The sequence below is a fragment of the Saccostrea cucullata genome, unplaced genomic scaffold, assembly GCF_032062105.1.
Source record: "Saccostrea cucullata isolate Sc308-1 unplaced genomic scaffold, CSIRO_AGI_Scuc_v1 ctg2497, whole genome shotgun sequence".
In the NCBI taxonomy this organism is placed as follows: domain Eukaryota; kingdom Metazoa; phylum Mollusca; class Bivalvia; order Ostreida; family Ostreidae; genus Saccostrea; species Saccostrea cuccullata.
Genome location: NW_026940527.1, coordinates 83,405 through 104,931, shown reverse-complemented (window position 1 = coordinate 104,931; position 21,527 = coordinate 83,405). Strand labels below are relative to the sequence as shown.

General features: G+C 37.5%; 1 protein-coding gene across 1 annotated transcript; it reads right to left on the bottom strand.

Moving 5' to 3' along the window:
• Positions 1 to 247: 247 nt before the first annotated feature.
• Positions 248 to 1,726, bottom strand: LOC134255557 (uncharacterized protein K02A2.6-like). Its single transcript, XM_062738085.1, has one exon. It carries the CDS (start codon positions 1,724 to 1,726, stop codon positions 248 to 250), a length of 1,479 nt encoding a protein of 492 aa, XP_062594069.1.
• Between the last annotated feature and the right edge of the window lie 19,801 nt (positions 1,727 to 21,527).

Genomic DNA, 21,527 nt, shown 5'->3' with positions numbered 1-21,527 from the left:
ACACGTTTATTCCATATGGCGCTAAAACTAAACAGGTACATATTCAGTCGTACATGAAAAGGTTACACATACACTAGATAGTTCGTACGATAACACATTTACTAAACATCTCCCCTCTAAAAGTTTATGACTAGGATTTCACAGAAAATTACTAGAATAAAACATAAGCTACAAATAAAACTCATCCTGCATGCATTACTTGTTACATACAAATTAGATCATTATTACACAAAGAGTTCACAAATGTTCATTCGTAGTCTTTGAATCTTATGGGTTTGTGAATGACACGTCCCGAACGAGTTACGTTTTTGGACTTCACGGAAGGAGATGTAACTTCCTGGCTAGGCGGCTCAGAGGGTGGCTCAACGTCAGACGAAACACTTGGTTTACTGTCGGTTAACGGATACGGCACATTTACGGTATGTGGCAATTCGGTGTTCATGTATCCAGTATGCTGCAAGTGCCTCCGATTTCTCCTCAATGTTCCATGATCGGTTTCCACTAGGTATGATCGAATTTTGTAACTTGCACTAGTGATTGTGCCACTATCTGTCCACTGTTTCTCTTTGTCGGTCTTGATGCGAACTTGGTCTCCGGGTCCAAGCCGGTGGAGTTTCCTAACCCCAAATCGGTTGTCATAATGAAATTTTGAAGTTTCCTTCGTTCGTGCGTCCTGTCTCCTCACTTGGTCCAAGTCCGGCCACTTTGGTGCTAGTGAAGACGGATTGACTGGAACAACGGTTCGAATCCTCCGTCCCATGATGAGTTCGGCTGGACTGACTCCTGTAGTTGAGATGGGTGTTGAACAGTACGCCTTTAGCGCAACAAAGATGTCATCCTGCTGTCGTATACGCTTCGCGGTCTTAACAGCGCTCTCCGCCTCGCCGTTTGCTTGCGGGTAGTGAGGACTGCTGGTTGTATGTGCGAATCCGTACTTAGCTGCGAACTTCTTGAAAGAGTCTGATGTAAACTGGGTGCCGTTGTCGGTTACCAATTCCTCTGGAATACCCCAACGAGCCAATATATTCTTGAGTTTTCCAATTACATGAGCACTAGTCAACGAATCCAGATACGCAATTTCCAGATAACGAGAAAAATAATCTGTAACTACTAGGAAATGTCTACCCTGCAGCTCACACAGATCTGCAGCTATCTTTTGCCACGGACGATCTGGAAGGACTGTAGTCTTCAACGGTTCTCGGTTCTGTTTTGGTTGATGAACAAGACAGAACTTGCAGGACTTTACGGTACGCTCTATATCGGTTGATATTCCTGGCCACCATACAGCTCCTCGTGCGCGTTCTCGGCACTTGTTCAGACCTAAGTGTCCTGAATGTATGTCTTGCAATGTTTCTGGTCTAAGAGCCTCCGGAATAACAATTCGGTCTCTGTACATCAGAATTCCATTCCAGACAGACAATTCGGATCTTGCGGAAAAGTATGGTCGGATTTCTGCTTTCAGTGATCTCTCATGGTCTGGCCACCAGTTCTGAGTCCTCTTCAAAACTTCAGACAACTCTGGATCATCTGCTGTAGCTAATCGAATGCGCTCTATTCGTTGATCTGATATGGGAAGATTCTCTACGACACAGTCTACATAGAGATTGACTTCCTCCTCTGTGTCCTCAGTGTTTCCAGTTAGCGGACTCCTGGAAAGAGTGTCGGGAACCACGAGATTTTTCCCTGGCACATGTTCTGCTATTGGATTAAATCTGCGTAAACGCATCAAAAGTCTCTGACATCTCACAGGTGTCCTGTCTAGAGCTTGAGTGTTAATGAGCGGAACGAGAGGTTTGTGATCAGTGATGAGCTTGAATGAGTCGAGTCCAATGAGGTAGCGCTCGAACTTCTCACAGGCCCATATAGATGCTAAACACTCCTTCTCGATCGGTCCTCAGTACCCCCTTGCTTGTCGTAAAAGGCGACTAAATGGGGCGGTCCTTCGGATGAGACCGTATAAACCGAGGCCCCGTGTCACAGCAGGTGTGGCACGATAAAGATCCCTCCCTGCTCAAAGGCCGTAAGTGCCGAGCATAGGCATAAATTTGCAGCCCTTCACCGGCAATGGTGACGTCTCCATATCAGTGAAATATTCTGGAGAGGGACGTTAAACAGTATTCAATCAATCAATCAATCAATCGATCTGTGCATATTTGGTTTCGGCCAGTGACAGTGTCCTCGACGCAAACGCAATAGGTTTAAGCTGACCATCAAACCGCTGAAATATAGCGGCTCCTAGGCCATAACTGCTGGCATCTGCACTAATCACGACTGGCTTTGAAGAATTGTAGAAGGCTAGTGCAGGTGTTTCTGTTAGCATATCCTTCACTCTTTTGAAGGCCTCTTCCTGGGGGTTGTCCCATAACCATACCGAGTCACTCTTCAAAAGATCAGTAAGGGGGTGCATAACCGTAGAAAGGTTAGGTAAAAATCGACCGAGATAATTCACCATTCCAAGAATTCTCTTAAGTTCAGTCACATTTGTTGGTGCAGCCAACTCACGTATTGCACGCACACGTTCTGGACATGGACTGATACCATCTGAACTAATCATGTGTCCAAAATATTCAATGCTCTGTTTCCTGAACTCGCATTTCTTCTTATTGAGTTTCAGGCCAACTTCCTTGATACGGTCCAGCACGCGGTCCAGACGCTCGTCATGCTCCTCCAACGTACTCCCATATATGATGATATCGTCCATTATGGCGTCCGCTCCGTTAATATCTGCTAATATCTCTGACATACGACGCTGAAATATTTCAGGGGCTGACGTAATACCAAATGGAACCCGCTGAAAGCAGTACCGTCCAAACGGAGTTATGAAGGTAGTAAGGTGACAACTCTCTGGATCTAGAGGTATCTGGTGAAACCCACTACTAGCATCAAGTTTCGAAAAGACTGTAGCCTTGCACAGCTTTGGGGCAATGTCGTCCAAGTTGGGTAACATATAATGTTCACGTTTGACTGCCTGGTTTAGTTTCTGAAGGTCCACACACAAGCGAACATCCCCGTTTTTCTTGAAGGCTGTCACGATGGGTGCACACCAATCCGTCGGTTCTGTGACCTTCGCAATGATCCCCACGTTCTCCATTCGGTTAGTTCTGCCTCAAACTTTGGCATCAATGGAAACGGAATCCTGCGAGCTGTAGTGACGCAATACGGTGTGGCTCCGGGCTTAAGCGTTATCTTGACAGGTGGGCCCTTGACGCATCCATGTGTACCAAACACATCCCGAATTTCCTCGATTTTCATAACAAGTCCCATACGGTGTGCGACACTTCGACTGAGCAAATTAGAACCACTGTTAGAGTTCTTAAGCACATACACTCGAAAATGAAACTCACTGTTCTTGTGAAAAGTCTTAGCAACGAACATCCCCTTACTCCACTGATCCTCCTGGGCTGTACAGCTGATTTGTCGAAGCCTGTAGTTTTGGCTTTACTGGCAATGAATTGTACGTCGCTCCAGTTATCACGGATGTGTCAGCACCAGTGTCGATCTTAAATGTACTTCCGACATATCTTCAGCTTTACTGTCCATGCGTCTGTATTGTCCGACTCACTTAGGTCAATAGAACCCATGTAGAATGAATCAGGTGATGAACATGCACCTTGAACTTCCTCTATGTGTTTGGGTTTACTTCGACAAACTATCTTAAAGTGTCCTTTTTTCCCGCACTTTAGACATTTCTTCCCTGATGCCGGACAGTTTCCAGGATTGTGCTTCATATTACACTTGTCACAGTTATTGTAAACTCTTTCCTTAGCTTTAGGTTGTCTGCTGTAATTGTGTTTAGGTTGTTGTCCATTTTGCTGCCTAAATCTCACTGCATCTAAGTTCTTAGATTGTAAGTCTTTAATCTGATGTTTCACTAACTCTGAATTACGCGCCATCTCGACAGCTTTCGTGAGTGTTAAGGTCAGATTCAAGCTGTAGTTTCTCGCTAAGTTCCTTGTCAATAATGCCCACGACTAACCTGTCACGGATTTGGTCGCTCTTATCTCTAAAATTACAGTGCGCCGCCAACTCGTGCAAACTTCTGACGAATTCCTCAACTGACTCTCCCTGGCGCTGGCTCCGGATGTGGAATTTGGCGCGCTCATGAATCACGTTTTTCTTTGGAACGAAATACTTATCGAAACTTTCAAGAACCTTCTTAAATTTCTTCTCATCACCGTTCGAGAATACGAAGGATTTGAATATCCCCTCTGCTTCGGGCCCCATGGCGTATATCAATGAACTTATTTGTATTTGTTCATCCTCGTCAGTCAGTTTCGTTGCGATCTGAAACCTCGTGAATCGTTGTTTCCATTCCGGCCATTCATTTGGCCTGGTAAAGGCGAAACACTCAGGTGGATTGAACTTCGGCATTTTTTACACTAGGAACACTTCTGACACCATGTTTGGATGGCTAGGTTCGCTAATTGCCAATTACAACACCGAGTTCACACAAACACGTTTATTCCATATGGCGCTAAAACTAAAACTAAACAGGTACATATTCAGTCGTACATGAAAAGGTTACACATACACTAGATAGTTCGTACGATAACACATTTACTAAACATGCCCAGAAGAACAGAACAAAGTAGAGAGAGAGAGAGAGGAATTATATTTTGCTGTTACTTGTATTTTGCTATATTTTAGGAAACCAGGGTTTCAAAGATTGCATGACCAGGAACAGATTTACAAAATTGTCCCAGTACTTACACCTCAATGACAACACTACACAAGGACCGCCAAGATCTCTACTGTATGACAGGTATCTAAATTGTTTCATTGTCTATTATGGATATAAAAATTCATTTTAAAAATAGCAGTCTTAGTAAGTAAAGCAATATATGAATGTCAACATTGAGTTGGCATCGTCGTCCGTCGTGCGTCGTGTGTCGTGTGTTAACATTTGAACATTTTCAGCTTCTTCTCTAAAACCACTGAACCAATTTCAACCAAATTTGGTATACAGCATCTATGGGTGAAGGGGAACAAAAATTGTGAATTTCATGGTCCCCGCCCCCCTGGGGCCTGAGGGGTGGGGCCAAAACCACTAAAATTAATGAAATATTTAAAAATCTTCTTTACTCCTGGACATCAAGCAGGCAAACTGTTGGCAAATTAGGAAAATTTTAAGATCATCGTCAGATTGTCGTAAGTTGTTTTTCAAAGCTATCGTATGATTATCCTAAACTAAGACGTCTTAAATCATTATGACATAGAAATACGCAAAGTTTTATACCATTGTCAGGAATCGGAGAGTTGTCATTTTTGCTATATAATGATACACGTCATGTCATAGTAATGAAAATATTTTAAAGATTGAAAGAAAAAAAATAGAAAATTGATTTTTTTTAAAATCTATAAATATGAATAATATATATATATATATATTCTAAAAATAATCATCGATATACTGAATTATATTCAAATAGAGTACAATTTGATCATTCAGATTGAGAATTATTGAAGATGAAAAGCGCGCCAATTTGCTCCTTGGAACCCTTTTTCATTCACAATTTCTGGATCGACCAGAAAACAACCAGCAGATGAGTTGAAAGAGAAGCCCTAAATTTTCTCAGATTGAAATCAGAAATACTACTTGATGAGGTGGAGAAACACAGAGCCATTATATTTTCAAAATTTGCCAATGTATCTACAAATTCTTCAAAGAAAAAAGCATTGTAGGCAATATATGAGGAAATGAAAGAAAAAGTGAGCAAGCTCACATACCCCACGCTCCCCGACGAAATTCTGCAGCGGTGTATGAGGGGTCGCGCTGACAAAATGTTCATCTGTATATTCAAGGTATGGCCAAAAGTCTAATTTTAAAAGTGAGAAAATTCCCAGAAAAATAAAGGAATCGGAATTTCTTGGTAATATGCACATCTACACACTGTGTCCTAAATATCTGCAAAGTTTGATGAAATTCTGTGCAGCGGTTTATGAGGAGTTGCGCTGACAAACTGTTCACCACTATATTCAAGATATCCCCAAAAATCTAAGTTGAAAAGTGTGGAAATTCTAAGAAAAAATAAAGGAATCGGAATTTCCTGGTAATATGCACATCTACACATTGTGTCCTAAATATCTGCAAACTTTGACGAAATTCTGTGCAGTGGTTTATGAGGAGTTGCGCTGACAAACTATTCATCTCTATATAAAAGGTATGGCCAAAACCTAAGCTTTTAGTGCGGAAATTCCCGGGAAAAATAAAGGAATCGGAATTTCCTGGTAATATGCAAATCTACACATTGTGTTCTAAATACCTGCAAAGTTTGACGAAATTCTGTGCAGCGGTTTATGAGGAGTTGCGCTGACAAACTGTTCATCTTTATATTCATAATATGGCCAAATGCCTAAGTTAAAAAGTGCGGAAATTCCAGGAAAAAATAATGGAATCGAAATTTCCTGGTAATATGCAAATCTACACATTGTGTCCTAAATACCTGCAAAGTTTGACGAAATTCTGTGCAGCGGTTTATGAGGAGTTGCGCTGACAAAAAAAGGACTGACTGACTGACTGACACTCTGACGGACGGGTCAAAAACATTATACCTCACGCAACTAGTTGCGTGGGGTATAATTAACAAATTACATTGACCACTGTAGGACAGTAGAAGTAAAGAAGAAATAGTCCTGTTACATGAGTGAAACAAAATAGAAGGCAGCGCAAAATCGAAGGGAAGCATGCAAAACTGGAGGAGGCGGTATCAGAGCTAGGTAACCGAAAAAACATTACACATGTTATAATAACATGTAAACTCTCTCTCTCTCTCAGGTTAAGTGAGGTTCAATTGTTTTATTCTGTTACTGTAACATGTAACAGATTACATCTTACTTTGTATGTCGTGCATCTGCATGAGGCACTGAGTGTCATAAGAATTCTAACCATGGGTATTCTTGGAAAGTAGATGCATGCAGACAATTGTAAGTAATTTAACATCAGGAGGGGGGGTGTATATGACGAGAAATACACATGATATTGCACGCTTTCTGAGGACTTCCACATAAAACGACGTTTGATCTTGGTTCATTTTAAAATTGCTCAAATAAATCATAGTTTAAAGATCTTAAAGCCTATACCTTTTTATTACAGCTTCATCATCAAGGTAGTCAAAAGGGTTATCAATATCTCTAAATACTCTGTCACGTCTGATACGACGAGTTCGTCGAGCCAGCAACAACCATAGGCACTTGGTTTCAGAATGGTGTTTTTTGAATTATGTGTTTTTCTAGGTGTGTCTGAATACTCTCGTGAAAATAAAAATAAAAAATCGCTAAAATTAGCACGTCTTAAAAATGTCGTATGACTGTAATGCCATTTTTGCTTAAGATAGACTTAAGATATGTCAAAAGCTGTCTTAACTTTAAGATCATTCTTACGAACTTTCTCAAGTTACGATACTTTTGAAAACCCCACTTAGTCTTAAGAAATGTCGTAAGTATATCTTAAGACGTTTCTTAGTCCTAAGACAGCTTCGTAAACATGCCTGCAGTTCACTGTTTACTCACCTAGCTTCCATTTGTGCATGAAAGTAGTGGACCAGTTTAAGTGAATAGTGACAAAGAACTGTGGAAGGCTCCCAGACGTTCACCAGTAGATATGGTTACGGATTGATCTTGCCCACTGACCAACAATCTCACAATTCTTCTTTTTAGCTACTACTTCCCACTTCTTAAATACCTCTGAAAGAAGACATGTAACTCATTAATAAAATATGCCAAATATAAGATTTAAATTGTATAAACAAGATATAACATTTCAAATTAAAATTACCTTTAGCAACATGCCAGCAATCAAACCAATGTGTAATTTCAGGTTGCTCTTCAAGCATATATTTTTTAATTTGAGAGTGGCGATCAGTTACCAGATGTAACACTTCAACTTCCTCTAAAACCCTCTTTTCAAACCCTCCAACTCTATGGCGTATGAATTCCATACTTCATTTTTCTACAGTATTAAAAAGTTGCATGTACCATTACAAGAAACTTGTTCTGTATTGACTTGCTAATGTTTAAAAGGAAAAAAATGACATCAAAATAGCCATATGATCTTGAAAATTTATCAAAGTGTACATTATATTCCAATTTTCAGTTTTCATTGAAAAAATGTGTTTTTAATTTAGTTTGCTCTAACCTGTACTAGCTGTGTGTCTACAATTTTGTTGGTTTGAAAATCCATCAATGTATAGGACACATGTACTTTGCTGTATGTCCTGGGGAGCAGCATCTACCACCACCGCCGAGCCTCAAGGGTTCTCCTGCTTCCCGTGCTGCAGTTAATAGATGCAGCTGTTTCTATTGTAGGGACTAGATTAAGATTCTGAATGTTCATATAAGTCCCTATACATAAACATTTGTATTGATGTATGCTGGCACAATGTCAAAAATTTACTGGCACTACTGCCGGAAAAAAAGAACAGCTCCTGCCACAATCAAATTGCCAAATGGCATTGAATTTGATGTCGGCTGACTCTCCCATTTTTTGACTAGGCAACAGTTTTTCACAGAGGCTAGTAACCTGAAGGTAAGAACAAACTACATGTTTGGTGACTTTGCACGTGGACTCACAGTTGTTACAAACTTCAAACAAACTTTCCAAGCAGGAGTCGAATACTATAATTTTTTTTTCTTTTGCTGGACTTATCTCTTGTTCTGTATTATCAAGTTGATCGTTGTTTTCATCTGGTATCCAGTCTGAATCTTCCATTTCATTATCATTAGTGAACAAATAGCTGGCTTCGGGGCCACCAACCCTGAGATTTTCTCAAATTTGAGATTTCTCAAAAAATCTGAGTTTTTCTCACCTAACTGTGCCACCAAACATATATTTTATCAAACTCAGACTTATCTTTTGAGTTTTTTCTCAAATCAGAGATTTTTCTAAAATTTGAAATTTTTTTTCAAACGCGCGTGCCACCAACGTTTTTTTTCCAACTCAGCTGAGAAAAAAAATCTGAAATTTCTAGGAAAATCTTGAGATTGGTAAATAGTAACCTCAAATAAACAAAAACTCACGTGAAATCACTCACCAAAATGGCTGTCAGGAGATATTTACAGCGCAGACGCCGCCGAAGAATTTCTGCCATAAGAAGACTGAACGACCGATCTAATCCACTGGAAGTCCTTAACGAAGCTGAGGTATTCGACAGATAACGGTTTATCCCGAAAACGATTATGTTTATCGTTGGTCTTATTCAAGACCAACTGATTTACAACAGCCAGAGGAACAACCCACTCACACCCCTGTACCAGGTTTTGGTTGCCGTCCGGTATTATGCTACGGGGTCATTCTATCTCACTTTGGGGGACACTTTTTCTGTGTCGAAGAGTACGGCAGGTAGATCAGTGCGCCAGGTTATAGACCTTCTATGCACACAGTTCAGACGATTCGTTCGACTGCCTGACAGGAATGAATCAGGCTGCATTAAATCTGCCTTCCACAAAATTGCAGGTAAAATAATACACACAGAAGCGTCTGCACATCTTGTTTCCATTTGACCTTCACCCAGTTGGCAAGAAACGAATCATGAACCCGATTTCATAATAAACAATATATGTAAATAATGCAAAGCAAGATAACTCTTATTTATAATTATTCACATAATACAATTTGTTAATATGCGGGATCGGTAAACACTAAATTCTAACGATGACGTCAAAGTTGTCTGTTGACATATTTTGAAAGTATGGAATTGAATCGAGCAGAATAAGAGGATACAGAGATTTAATTACTATTTTCTACTTTATCTTACTAATAATTTAGATTCTTCAGGATAATAAAACTATTATGGACTGTTTAGAAGGAAGACAACAATTATCAGGTCTGAGTTAGTAGGGTTGTCACCCTTGGGCGCAAGCGCCCTCGGGCGACAACCCTACTCAAACCTGATAATTGGTGATGTCTCCCTTCAAAACAGTCCATAATTGTATAATGATGCTTGATTGAGCTCTTTTTGTGGCAAGATATTGCAATAAGACTACAGCTGTAGGAGTAGCTATTAATAAACTTTTAGAGTTTACAATTTTAGTAACCATGACAATACTGTTTATCAAAATCAAAAATCGACAAAAAGAATTATGTATCTTAGTGTAGTCTACTTGTGTGCCAAGTTTTATTGAAATCAGACCAAAACTGGAGGAGGAGTAGCATTTTGAAAAATTGTTTACAGACAGACAGACGGACGCATTACTATCGCATAAGCTCTTCTCGTCTCTGACTAGAGCTAAAAACATGCATTTGCTACCAAAATAAATCAGTCTAAAATATGATTCCAAGAAAATTATATTTAAACTTCATCATTTCATACAGATGATGTGTGTTGTGCGTTTTAAAATCAGGGTCATTGTTGCGAAGTGGCCTGGTAGCGTGCATGATTCAAGAATTTTCCGTGAATCACACCTCTGCAGAATTAAGGAGGAAGGTAATTAAATGGGAATCAATTGAATTTTTACTGGATATTTCCCATCTGTATCATTATATAATAGTTTCTTGAATAATTTATTAAATTTAATTTAAAGGACAGCTGCAAGGAGTGCTGTTGGGCGACTCAGGGTATGGGTTAGAACCATATCTATTTAACACCATACATAGCTGCGGAGACAGCAGCCACACAAAAGTTTAATGCATCTCATAGCAGAACCAGGTTGGTACAATGATTTCCCCTTTTTTTTTTTTTTTTTTTTTTTTGGAATTGAGTATGCATTAAATTTTTTGTAAAATTATATTCACATCTCGTCCATTTTTTTTAATGTACAGTGACAATAGAACATACCTATGGAATTTTAAAGAAAAGAATCAATGCCCTTCAATTAGGCCTGAGAACCAATCCAGAGAGAGCTTGGAAGGTATTCACTGCAGGCACGTAGCAACGGGGGGGGGGGGGGCCCTTTTTTTTCCAACATTACTCTTACTATTGTAAATGTTCAGTGAAAGACTGCCGCTCCCCCCCCCCACTTTATACTACAGGAAATTGATATAAGGGAAATGTAGTATTGAATACAAAAACATTGGTACTGAAAGAACTTGGCATTGAAAAAAGTTGGCCTCTTCCCCCCCCCCTCCCCCCTAAATACAAGGGAAAAGTAGTGCTGATTACAAAACCAGAAGTCTCTGTCGAGACTGAAGCTCTACTGGTTGGTACTTATAGCAAAGGAAGAGAAAAGTAGCAGTTGGGAATTGAAACTTTACAACAGCAATAAATAGAATAATGATCCTTGCTTAAGTCTCTTTATGTTCTCAGTGTAGTCTACTTGTATGCCACATTATATTATAATCAAACCGAAATTTTCATTAAATAAAAAAAATACGTAATACGTATAATGATAACACAAGGAGTGCAACGCATTTTAGGTCACCTGGGAACCCCTCGCTAAATATCAAGGCTGTCGCACAATTAATCTTTAATCGAAAATTATAAAACACAAACCAATCTTTTTGGAAGGGACCATATGATTCTTTATGGCTCTTGATGCATATGATTTCAAACGCATGTGGTGACATTTCTCCACAACTTCGCTCAAATATCCGTTGTCCGCGACGCCATGACGTGACGTCACGGGCGCGTCCATTTACCCAAAAAGGAACAAAACTGCCTGAAATGCTAATCTAGATGATTGAGGTCATATGCGAAAAGAAACCAGAGACAAGTTAAAAGACATTCAAAAAAATTTAAAACGGGGAGGTACAAGTACTTGTACTCGTATCTAAACGTAATTTCGTTATCTCTAGTTAATTGTATATGATTGTTTTGGGGTTTTTTTGTTCATTTTGGGTAAATGGACCGCCCGTGACGTCACACCATGGCGTCGCAGACAACGGTTGCACTCCTTGTGTTATTATTATAGGTATTACGTATCTTTTTTATTTACCGAAAATTTCTGAAAAATTGATAGGTATGCGAACTCCTGTGATCAGACTAAAACTGTACTTGGGGTAGCATTTTGAGAGTATTTTATAGAAATTTCTATTTTTAGTAACCAAGGCAATAATGTTCATCGAAATCAAAAAATGAAACAGGATTGTGTATCTTAGTGTAGTCTACTTCTGTGCAAAATTAAAATCGAAAACTGATGTAGCGATTTGTGTATCTTAGCGTAGTCTACTTATGTGCCAAATGATATTGAAATCAGACCAAAACTGTAGAAGTAGCGTTTTGAAACAATTTCCATTTTTAGTAACCACGGCAACACCGTTCATCGAAATCAAAAACCGATATATAGAAATATGTATCTTAGTGTAGTCTACTTGTAGAGGTGCGCAATATTACCGGTATATCGCGGTAAATCCCATGGCGACAATATATCGTGATATAAAAGTCAGATACCGGTATTTTACGATATATATGAACATCTGAAACAATTTTGAATTGTAAGAAAATGTTGAAATAAAGTGTTTTATCTCGTCAACAACACCACAAGCATTTTAATCGTGTCTAATAACAACACCGGATATCTGAACTTTCACACTAACTCAAGGGTCCGGGTATGGTTTGATCTTTGATATTCGGAAAATCTAGATTCACAAAAAGTGACGTTAATTCTATTTACTTTAATACTTTCATTATTAATAAAATTATATTTATTCAAAGGATTATTTTATCAAACTGTTTAACAACTCTTATTGTCCGATCTCTTTCTCTATTATGTCATATTTTTGCAGGAAAAGTACGTTTTGGTTTTAGTTTCTAGTGTGTTAAAATGGCTGTAGAGTTCGAGGTGGTGAAGAATACAAAGGCTAAAGCTGCCGTTTGGCAAAGATTTTCACTGAAGAAAAGAAAAAGTGATGGGATATTGCTTTCAAATGTAGCAATTTGTAAACATTGCAATAGTGAAGTAAAGTATTCTTGGGGAACTTCGAATTTAAATGCTCATATCCGTGTGTATCATGCAGCTGCAATGGGGATGCATGGCTTGGCTAGCATTCCGGTCAAGCATGACAAAAACAATAAAACAGACACAATACCAGTGCCCAAAATAATTGCTAAGCCACTGAAGCTAGCGGCATCTCAACAGACATTACCAAATATCATGGCTGGGAAGTATCCACCAAAATCATCAAAAGCGATGGCAATTACTGATTCCAATGGTAAAGACTTTGGATCCTCGCTATCAGTGTCCTTCTAGGAAACAAGGTTTTTGATGTTTCGATACCCCAAAAATATGAGACAATCAAAACTTAAGTTCAGGATCGGTTGAAAAATGCTGGCCAGGTAAATTATGATCAATATGATCAAGAATAATATTATTACATTCACAAAACATTCTGTATACTGAAGGAAGATTTTTTTTAAATTTATAATCAATAATGCAAAACAATTTTACATATTACTAATTTTATCTAATTTCATTAACCAGAATATATATATTTTGATTTATAATAAATTAAGCATTTGAATTATTTTTTGACTAATAATAGTCTGCTTTTTTGTTAGATTGCCATTACAACTGATGGATGGACTTCACGATCAACTTAGTCTAATGTGACCATAACATCGACTCACATTGACGAATGGGAACTACAGAACTTTGTTCTTCAGACTCGGTGTCTGCCTGAGAGTCATACAGGTAAATTAACTTACTTATATCCGAATATTTTAGTAAATACTCTTAAAAAAAACTCAAGTAATGAATAATTCTGAAATTATTTCAACTTTTAAATTAGGTGAAAACCTTGCTGAGGCAATTTCTAAAGCTTTGGACGAATGGAACATACCAAGGACACCACTCTTTATGGTATCAGATAATGCAGCAATTATGACTAAAGCAGGGGATCTACTCAAGTGTGAACTCCATACTGGATGCTACGCCCATACTCTAAACTTAGCTGTTCAGAAAAGTTTGGGTGTCCAGTCAGTTACACGGCTTCTTGCCCGAGTCAGAAAGATTGTTGTTTTTTTTTCTACAGGAGTAGTGTTGCATCTGCAATGCTGAAAACGCAAGCATCTCTGTTGGAACTTCCTTATCACAAACTTGTCACTGATGTTTGCACTAGGTGGAATAGTGCATATGACATGTTTGACAGGTACTTATCTATGCAGGCAGCTGTAGTTAGGGTCCTGGTAAGCAAGGATCTTAAAAACAAGGATAAAGACTTGAAGTTTCTCTCTGATGATGAAACTACCCTTGCTGAGGATGTTGTTACCTGCCTTAAACCACTGAAGGCAATTACCACAACAATGTGCAGTGAAACAAGTCCTACAGCTTCCATTATTTTGCCCATTCACCACCAGCTACTTGATCATGTCCTTCTCCAAAAAGAAGGTGACTCTCCAACAATAGTAAACATGAAATAATCAATGTCATTGAATCTTAAAGAAAGATATCTACAAAAGAAAACATATTGAACAAAGTAACAGCCCTTGATCCTCGTTTCAACACATTGCCATATCTATCTGAGGAGGACCGATTGTCAGTTTTTGACACATTAGTGAGGGAGGCAGGAAATCTTTCGAACACAAACACACAGATTACTGTGAAGACTGAGCCAGTGGACAATGCTGACAACCCACCCATTCCTGAGATTCCTCCTATGCCTGCACTTCCTTCAGTTTCAGATGAATCTGTCTCTCACCCTCCTGAGGAGAACCCTATTCCTCCAAAGATCATGAAAATTGAGTCAAAATTTAAACCTTCATCTAGTACCCTTGGGGACATCCTTGGTGATGTTTACATAACAAAAGTGTGTCCACCTTTGAAAAAGTCTAAGCTTCAGGCAGCAGAGGATGAGGTATTGCAGTACAAGAGCTGCCCTGGTGTCCTAGTGAATGCTAATGCATTAAATTGGTGGAAAGAAAACCAAAGGCAGTTCCAACTTTTGGCTGTACTTGCTAAAAAGTACATGTGCATACCAGGAACAAGTGTGCCATCCGAATGTGTATTTTCGACAGCAGGGGACATAGTGTCTGCCCAAAAGGCAAATCTCAAGTCAAAGCATGTAGACATGTTCAAGAATATGTGATTCAGTGATTGTGAAGTACTTAGACTCAGTTTTATTCAATCTTTGGAATCTAGTCATAAAAGTTAAACCCAATGTCCTTGATTTATTGTTTTGAAACTTTTGTGTTTACCTATTAATGATGATTGACAGAACTCCAGATTTTTATTCTTTTTAATGAGCAAACACTCAGATTTCTTGTTTTATTTTTTATCATTTTAACTGTTATCTGAATTTTATTTACAGTAAAGTGGTCTGTAAGTAGTTGTGGTGTCATATTTTTCTATTTAAGAGTAAAGAGTTCTTCTAAAATATATAAATTAAGTTCAATTTATTAGTTTTTATTCAAATTAATGTAAATATATCTGCAATATTATATCGCAATATATTGCAATATTCGAAGTAAAATATTGCAATATATCGCAATATGGTTTTCACCCGCAATACCCAACTCTATCTACTTGTGTGCCAAGTTATATTAAAATCAGACCAAAATTGTAGGAGGAGTAGCGTTTTAAAACAATTTCACAGAAATTTCTATTTTTAGTAACCACGGCAACACCGTTCATCGAAATCAAAAACCGATACGAATTATGTATTTTAGTGTAGTCTACTAGTTTGCCAAGTTATATTGAAATCAGACCAAAACTGCAGGAGGGGTAGCATTTTGAATTCTTTTCACGGAAATTTCTATTTTTAGTAACCACGGCAACATCGTTCATCAGAATCAAAAACCGATATATAGAAATATGTATTTTAGCGTAGTTTACTTGTGTGCCAAGTTATATTGAAATCAGACCAAAACTGTAGGAGGAGTAGCATTTTGAAAAATTGTCCTCCGGGATGCAATAAATCTGAAATTTTTCTCTCATCTCAGCTTACGTGAGACGAATCTCAGAAATGTTGGTGGCACGGCATTTTAGGAAAATCTCAGGTGAGGCAGATTTCTGAAATTTGAGGCTGAGATTTGAGCTGAAATTTTTATAGGTTGGTTGCCCCGAAGCCTGGTGTTTAAGTCATCATCTAAAGTACTCTCGTCCATTTGAGTTCCCGTAGAAACCAGCGTGGTTGATCTCACAACAGGATTATTAGGTGAAGTTTTTATGTCAGTTTGAATCTTGACATGACGTCGCTTCTGAAATTTATATTCATTCCGCAGTAAGCGCCTTTTCTTGCGAATTTTCACGAGTGCTGATGATTTTCTGGGAGTCTTAGCAGGTGTTGGCGAGTACAAATCCCCACATTCTGCGTCTCTCGGTCATTTAAAAGGTCCAGCTGGGGTTGAGTAATCAAAATTTTTTGGGATTGCACCAGGTTTCAAAATGTTATACTTCAGTTGAAAGCCAAATGAAGCAGCTAAGTCTGGATGTATAGTTTTATTGAACCTTGTCAAAGTGAAGTTCACAAAGCTTTGTGTATTGGGTGGGTTGAAATCCATCTCCCTTTAATTTTAGAGTCCAAATTTTCTTTAGTTTTGGGTCTTTTGGAAACAGAAACATACTTTTCCCTTGACCCGAGGTTTAAAGATAACATTTAACGTTTAAATGAAATATAATTTTTTTGTAAATTTACTTTTTACCTTAATGTATTTATTTTAATGTTATCTTTAAACCTAATAAAGTAAAACATAACTCTTAAAACATCCCCCTTCCGACCATTCAGATAAACGTGCTAGTACGCCATGTACAACAAATGCAGCCCGATTTCTAACATGCATTAGGTTTATCAATGTCTTAATCTGAGCGAAATAAATATTCTTGGACATTTTTAAATGCCTGTTTTTCAGATACTGAGGTCGAATTTTCTCTAACTTGGCGTAGTGTAGAAACCCTGGGCCTTGGACTTCCGTTCAAGGAACTGTCATTCATGCTTTTTAAACACATGAGCCCGAAAAGTCGTTATGTAGTGTATATTTGCATCTGCAGCTCTCCTTTTCCTTTATTTTGAGAATTTCCAGCATGAGCAATGAAAATGCGTGCTTTATCCGGAAAAGAAAGGATTTTTTCCCTGAATTTTAGTACAATACTAATGATTAACAGCTACAAAACCTTGAAAACCCAAAATATTGTCAATAATTTTATTATAAATGCTTATTTTTTTTATTTCTGTTAAGAGGGCTAAAAATCAAATCCGGTAATGGAATGAAAATCATTCAACCGTTAAATAACTGATTCGGCAAAGTCAAAAATGTCCTAACTTTAATTTTTGGTACATAGTTATATCCCGTATATAATTTTACCCTAAAATTACGGTGTTGGGTTTCTTTTGAGTGTCAGTACATAAACGGCGACTGGCGATGACAATTGGTGACATGAATTTTAACAGACAGTCGAATCTTATCTATATTGCACCAAAGGCTGATAATCACGAATAATTATGTATTTTCAAATAATCATTATATTTGACCTTTAAACAACATGGATAAACTTGCCAAAAGCCATCCTTTTTAATGGTAAAAACTTCACCCGGAACCTTTTATTTTTCGGTATTCTTCAAACTATAAAACCCAAGGAGTTCAGAGTAGCTCTGGCAGTAGCTCTTGCGAGACTAAGATTATTCGCGGAAATAGGGCTAGGAAGTGACTAGCACGTGCAGACACGGTGAACAGAAAAAATATGTTGTGTTTCCGTTTTCACCATCCTATGATATCTGTAGAAATGTACTTGAATCTCTCGTGAATTCTTTCAAACTTTAATAGGTATCCTTTATGAGATTATTTTCTGCAGTCATTTAATAAACTTTCTTTTTTGACAAATATACTGGCATGGAAACTGGAACTATATTTATTGGCATCAGATAAGCAACTGTGGCGGCTTTAACTGGACAAATCAGCTGAATGAGAATTGCATTGTGGGTTACTACGGATAGAAATATCCGATTGGAAACTCCACGTGGCAAAAGTCGTTAATTAAAAGCAGTCATGGCTTAAAGGGATGGTACGAACGTGGGAGTGATAAAGTGTGATCTTCTTGTAGGCCTTCTGATGTCAGTTTCGACCACCTACCCCACCCTGATACCATGAATCAAATGGTGAGGGAGTCTTAACTTTGAGATAAGATCTTATGATCATCCATATAATCCGTTGGATTATTTCTGTCTCGCAATATCCATTCTCTTTGAAAGAAATTTCATAAGCAGCTGCCATATTTAGTTGTCCTTAATACATCACCTCACCTAAACTTAAAAGACACAACTTGGGAATTTCAAAAGATATGAATACATTGGTGAAACGGTTAAGTAATGAACTGAGGAAAACGTCCTTTCCTACGATATACCTTAATCCTAAGTGGGCTTTGTGAAACTGGCCTCTGAGTAAGTACCTCGTAAATAATCTGTCTAGCTAGGAATTCGTTCTAAGACAAAAAAATTAAAAACAACGACTATTACCTTCATTGTCACAAAATAGTTTTAGCAGTAGGAGTTGTGTGCTTATTTACAAGCCTTCATGGCTAATGTGTATCAAGAGAGACTATATCCTTGAGAGATTTTCTAGCACTTTGTATATTCCTTTGAATCAGACATCTATTTAAAGCGTATATGGTTCCAAGGATATGGTTAGCTATATGTAGTCCATTTCGTAATTTTGTCATTAAAATGACCAAACATGTTCTTACTTCACGCACTGCTGATGTGTGATTAGATGTTGCCTAACACGTTTTAAAATCTTGAAATTGTTCTTTGTATTACCCTTTCCGTATATAACTGCGCGGTTGGCATTGCAAAGATGATTTTTTAAGTTAGACTAACATTTCCCAACAGATTAATAAATTAGTGCGATTGACAACTGAATCTATTTTCGAGATGCCGTGCTTGTTTTTTTGCGAGCTCCCCAATCTGAAAAAAGTAATGGCTGTATTAATATTGAATTTTGAAAAGCTATTTTAAAAGAAATGGAAAAACTATTCTTTTATTCACTCAAAGTTTTACTTTCATATATAACTAGAGTTCATATCTTTACAACCCACGTATACTTATAATGCCCCCTCCGAAGGAGAGATGGCATATGGCTTTGCTGCTCTCGGTTGATCGGTCTGTCTGTCGGTCCACCATCAGTTATCGTTCTTTTTCTTTGCAAAGGTTGCAGATAATGAAATTAAATTTGGTATACTGAGTTATCATGAGAATATTTAGGTCAAGTTCCTATTATTTGCAGTTTCTTTTCATATTCTTTGCAAAGGTTACATACTGAAATGAAATTCAGTATACAGATTTATCATAAAAACATCTAGGCCATGTTCTGTTCTGGGTACGATTGAGCCTTTTCTGACCGAGTGATGTCCTTTGGAAAAATTCCAATTATTTGAGGGGGCACAAATGTTTTACAAAGTTCTCTTTTTTTATTTATTTTATTTTAATTTAAAATCTCCATGATTTTGGATGAAAAAAGAATTCATTCTTTGGTTAACTACATTCAATGTCGTATCAATTTGTTTATTTCAAATAACAATTCGTATAATAACGTTTTGTATATTTAAACGATATTTAATGTTAAACATTTTGGATCATATGCTTTTTAGGTAACCTGTGTAAACTCAGGTGACCTATTGCTATCCGTTTTTGTCCGTCGGCGGTCGTCGTGCGTTAACATTTTCAGCTTCTTCTCTACAACCGCTGAACAATTTCAACCAATTTTGGCATATAGTATCTATGGGTGAAGGGGACCAAAAATTGTGAATTTCATGGTCCCTGTCCCCCCCCCCCCCCTGGGGGGGGGGGGGGGGGGGAATCACTTAAATTAATGCAATCTTTAAAAAACTTCTTTACTTCTGGACATCAAGCAGTCAAATTGTTGGTATGATTGTAATCAGCATTGACTTCTCTACTAAAATTGTGAATTTCATAGACCCAGGGTCAGGGGATCTAGTGCTAGGGTAGGGCTATATAGATTATATAGTGAAAATGCATTATTTCTTTAAAATTCTTCCTCTGCTCCTGGGCATTAAATAAACTAACCAAGTACATGATTATGTTGAATAAGACTGCCTCTTCCAAATTTGTGAATTTTTTGGCCCCTGTTCAGGGGCTCTGGTGTTAGGCGGAGCTCTATTGATTATATAGTGAAAATGCATAAATTCTTTAAAAATCTTCTCCTCTGCTCTTGGGTATAAAATCATTGAACTATGTACATAGTTATGATGAGGAATGATGCTTCTTCCCAGTTTGTGAAATTCAGCCGCTGGGTCATTGGTTCTGGTGTTAGGGCGAGGCTCTAATGATTACATAGTAAAAATGCATAAATGCTTTGAAAATCTTTTCCTCTGTTCCTGGGTATTTTGCCAATGATCTCGGTACATATTTCTGATGAAGGTGCCTCATCCAAAATGATTAATTTCAGGGCCCCTGAGTAAGGGGTACTGGGGAAGGGGTTACTTGCATGGTCGGAAAATAAATTAATGCTTTGAAATCTGCTCTTTGGTATTAATCAACCATTTATGATGAAATAAAATTCATGAAAAAACTTTCCAAAATTCTGAAATATGTGGCCCAAGGGTCAGTGGTTCCTGTGGGACGGGGTGCACAAATGGTGGTTATTAAGTGGAAGTGCATTTGCTCTTGTTACTCTGATCTATGTATAGGTATTAGGTAACTAAAACAACCATGCTAATTGGATAATTATGATAAACAATGGTGCCTCTTTCAAAAATTGTGAATTTCATAGCTTTTTGTTAAGGACAATTGTTACATATAATACTCAGGTGATCTATAAGGCCCTTGCGCCTCTTGTTTATAAAGTGAACAAATACTGAACTTGTGTAAAGATATGCATAATTATAAACATACGAGGGGTGATCAAAAAGTTCGCAAACTAATTGAATAACTTCCATACAAGAAACAATATTTGGTTTTAATGTTAATTATATTTTAAATTAATCCTCCCCGATTTTAATGCACATCAACCACCGTTCTGTGCATGCGAGAATCACGTGATATTGGCGGTCACGTGACCCCCTCCGTAGCGTTCTGTCACAAAAGTTAAGGTATCCATTGTACAAATGGGTAAAATTTTATGCCTGGAAACCCTATGATTTAATGTTCTAAAATCAAAGTATGGGTCATGACAAATTAAAAAATTGGGTCACCAGGGGCAACAACTCACTTAAGGAAGATAACTCTTGATGAAAACTAAAATCTAAGGAAAATCACATAAATTGGTATCTAAGACGTTTTTTACATAATAATGACACAAAAATTACTTTTATATTGTAATCTTTATATAAAATTAAAGAATATTAAATAATAAAACATTTTGGTCAGAGTGTTATTAAAAAAATTACAAAATGGTCTTTTCGTAAAAAAAATAAACGTTCAAGTTCATAATGTAATTTGCAACATGCTTTTACCATGGAACATTAACATTTTGAAAGAGAAAATATTTATAATTACACATTACACAATATACATTAGAAAAGTCAAAACACTTTTCCCTTCAATTATTTAAACACTTTTTTTTTTACTTTTTTGCAAGTCAAAAATTATGAATGAATCTCATAACTCAATGTACAAAATTGATTTATATAAATGAAAATGGTTTGAAGTTCTGCAAATGTGAATTTATAATTATGTCTAGAATTTAAAAGTGTACACAAAAGAATAA

What these genes read in the sequence shown, in the direction of transcription:
- LOC134255557 (XM_062738085.1), bottom strand. Translation starts at nt 1,726, where the DNA reads ATGCGTTTACGCAGATTTAATCCAATAGCAGAACATGTGCCAGGGAAA.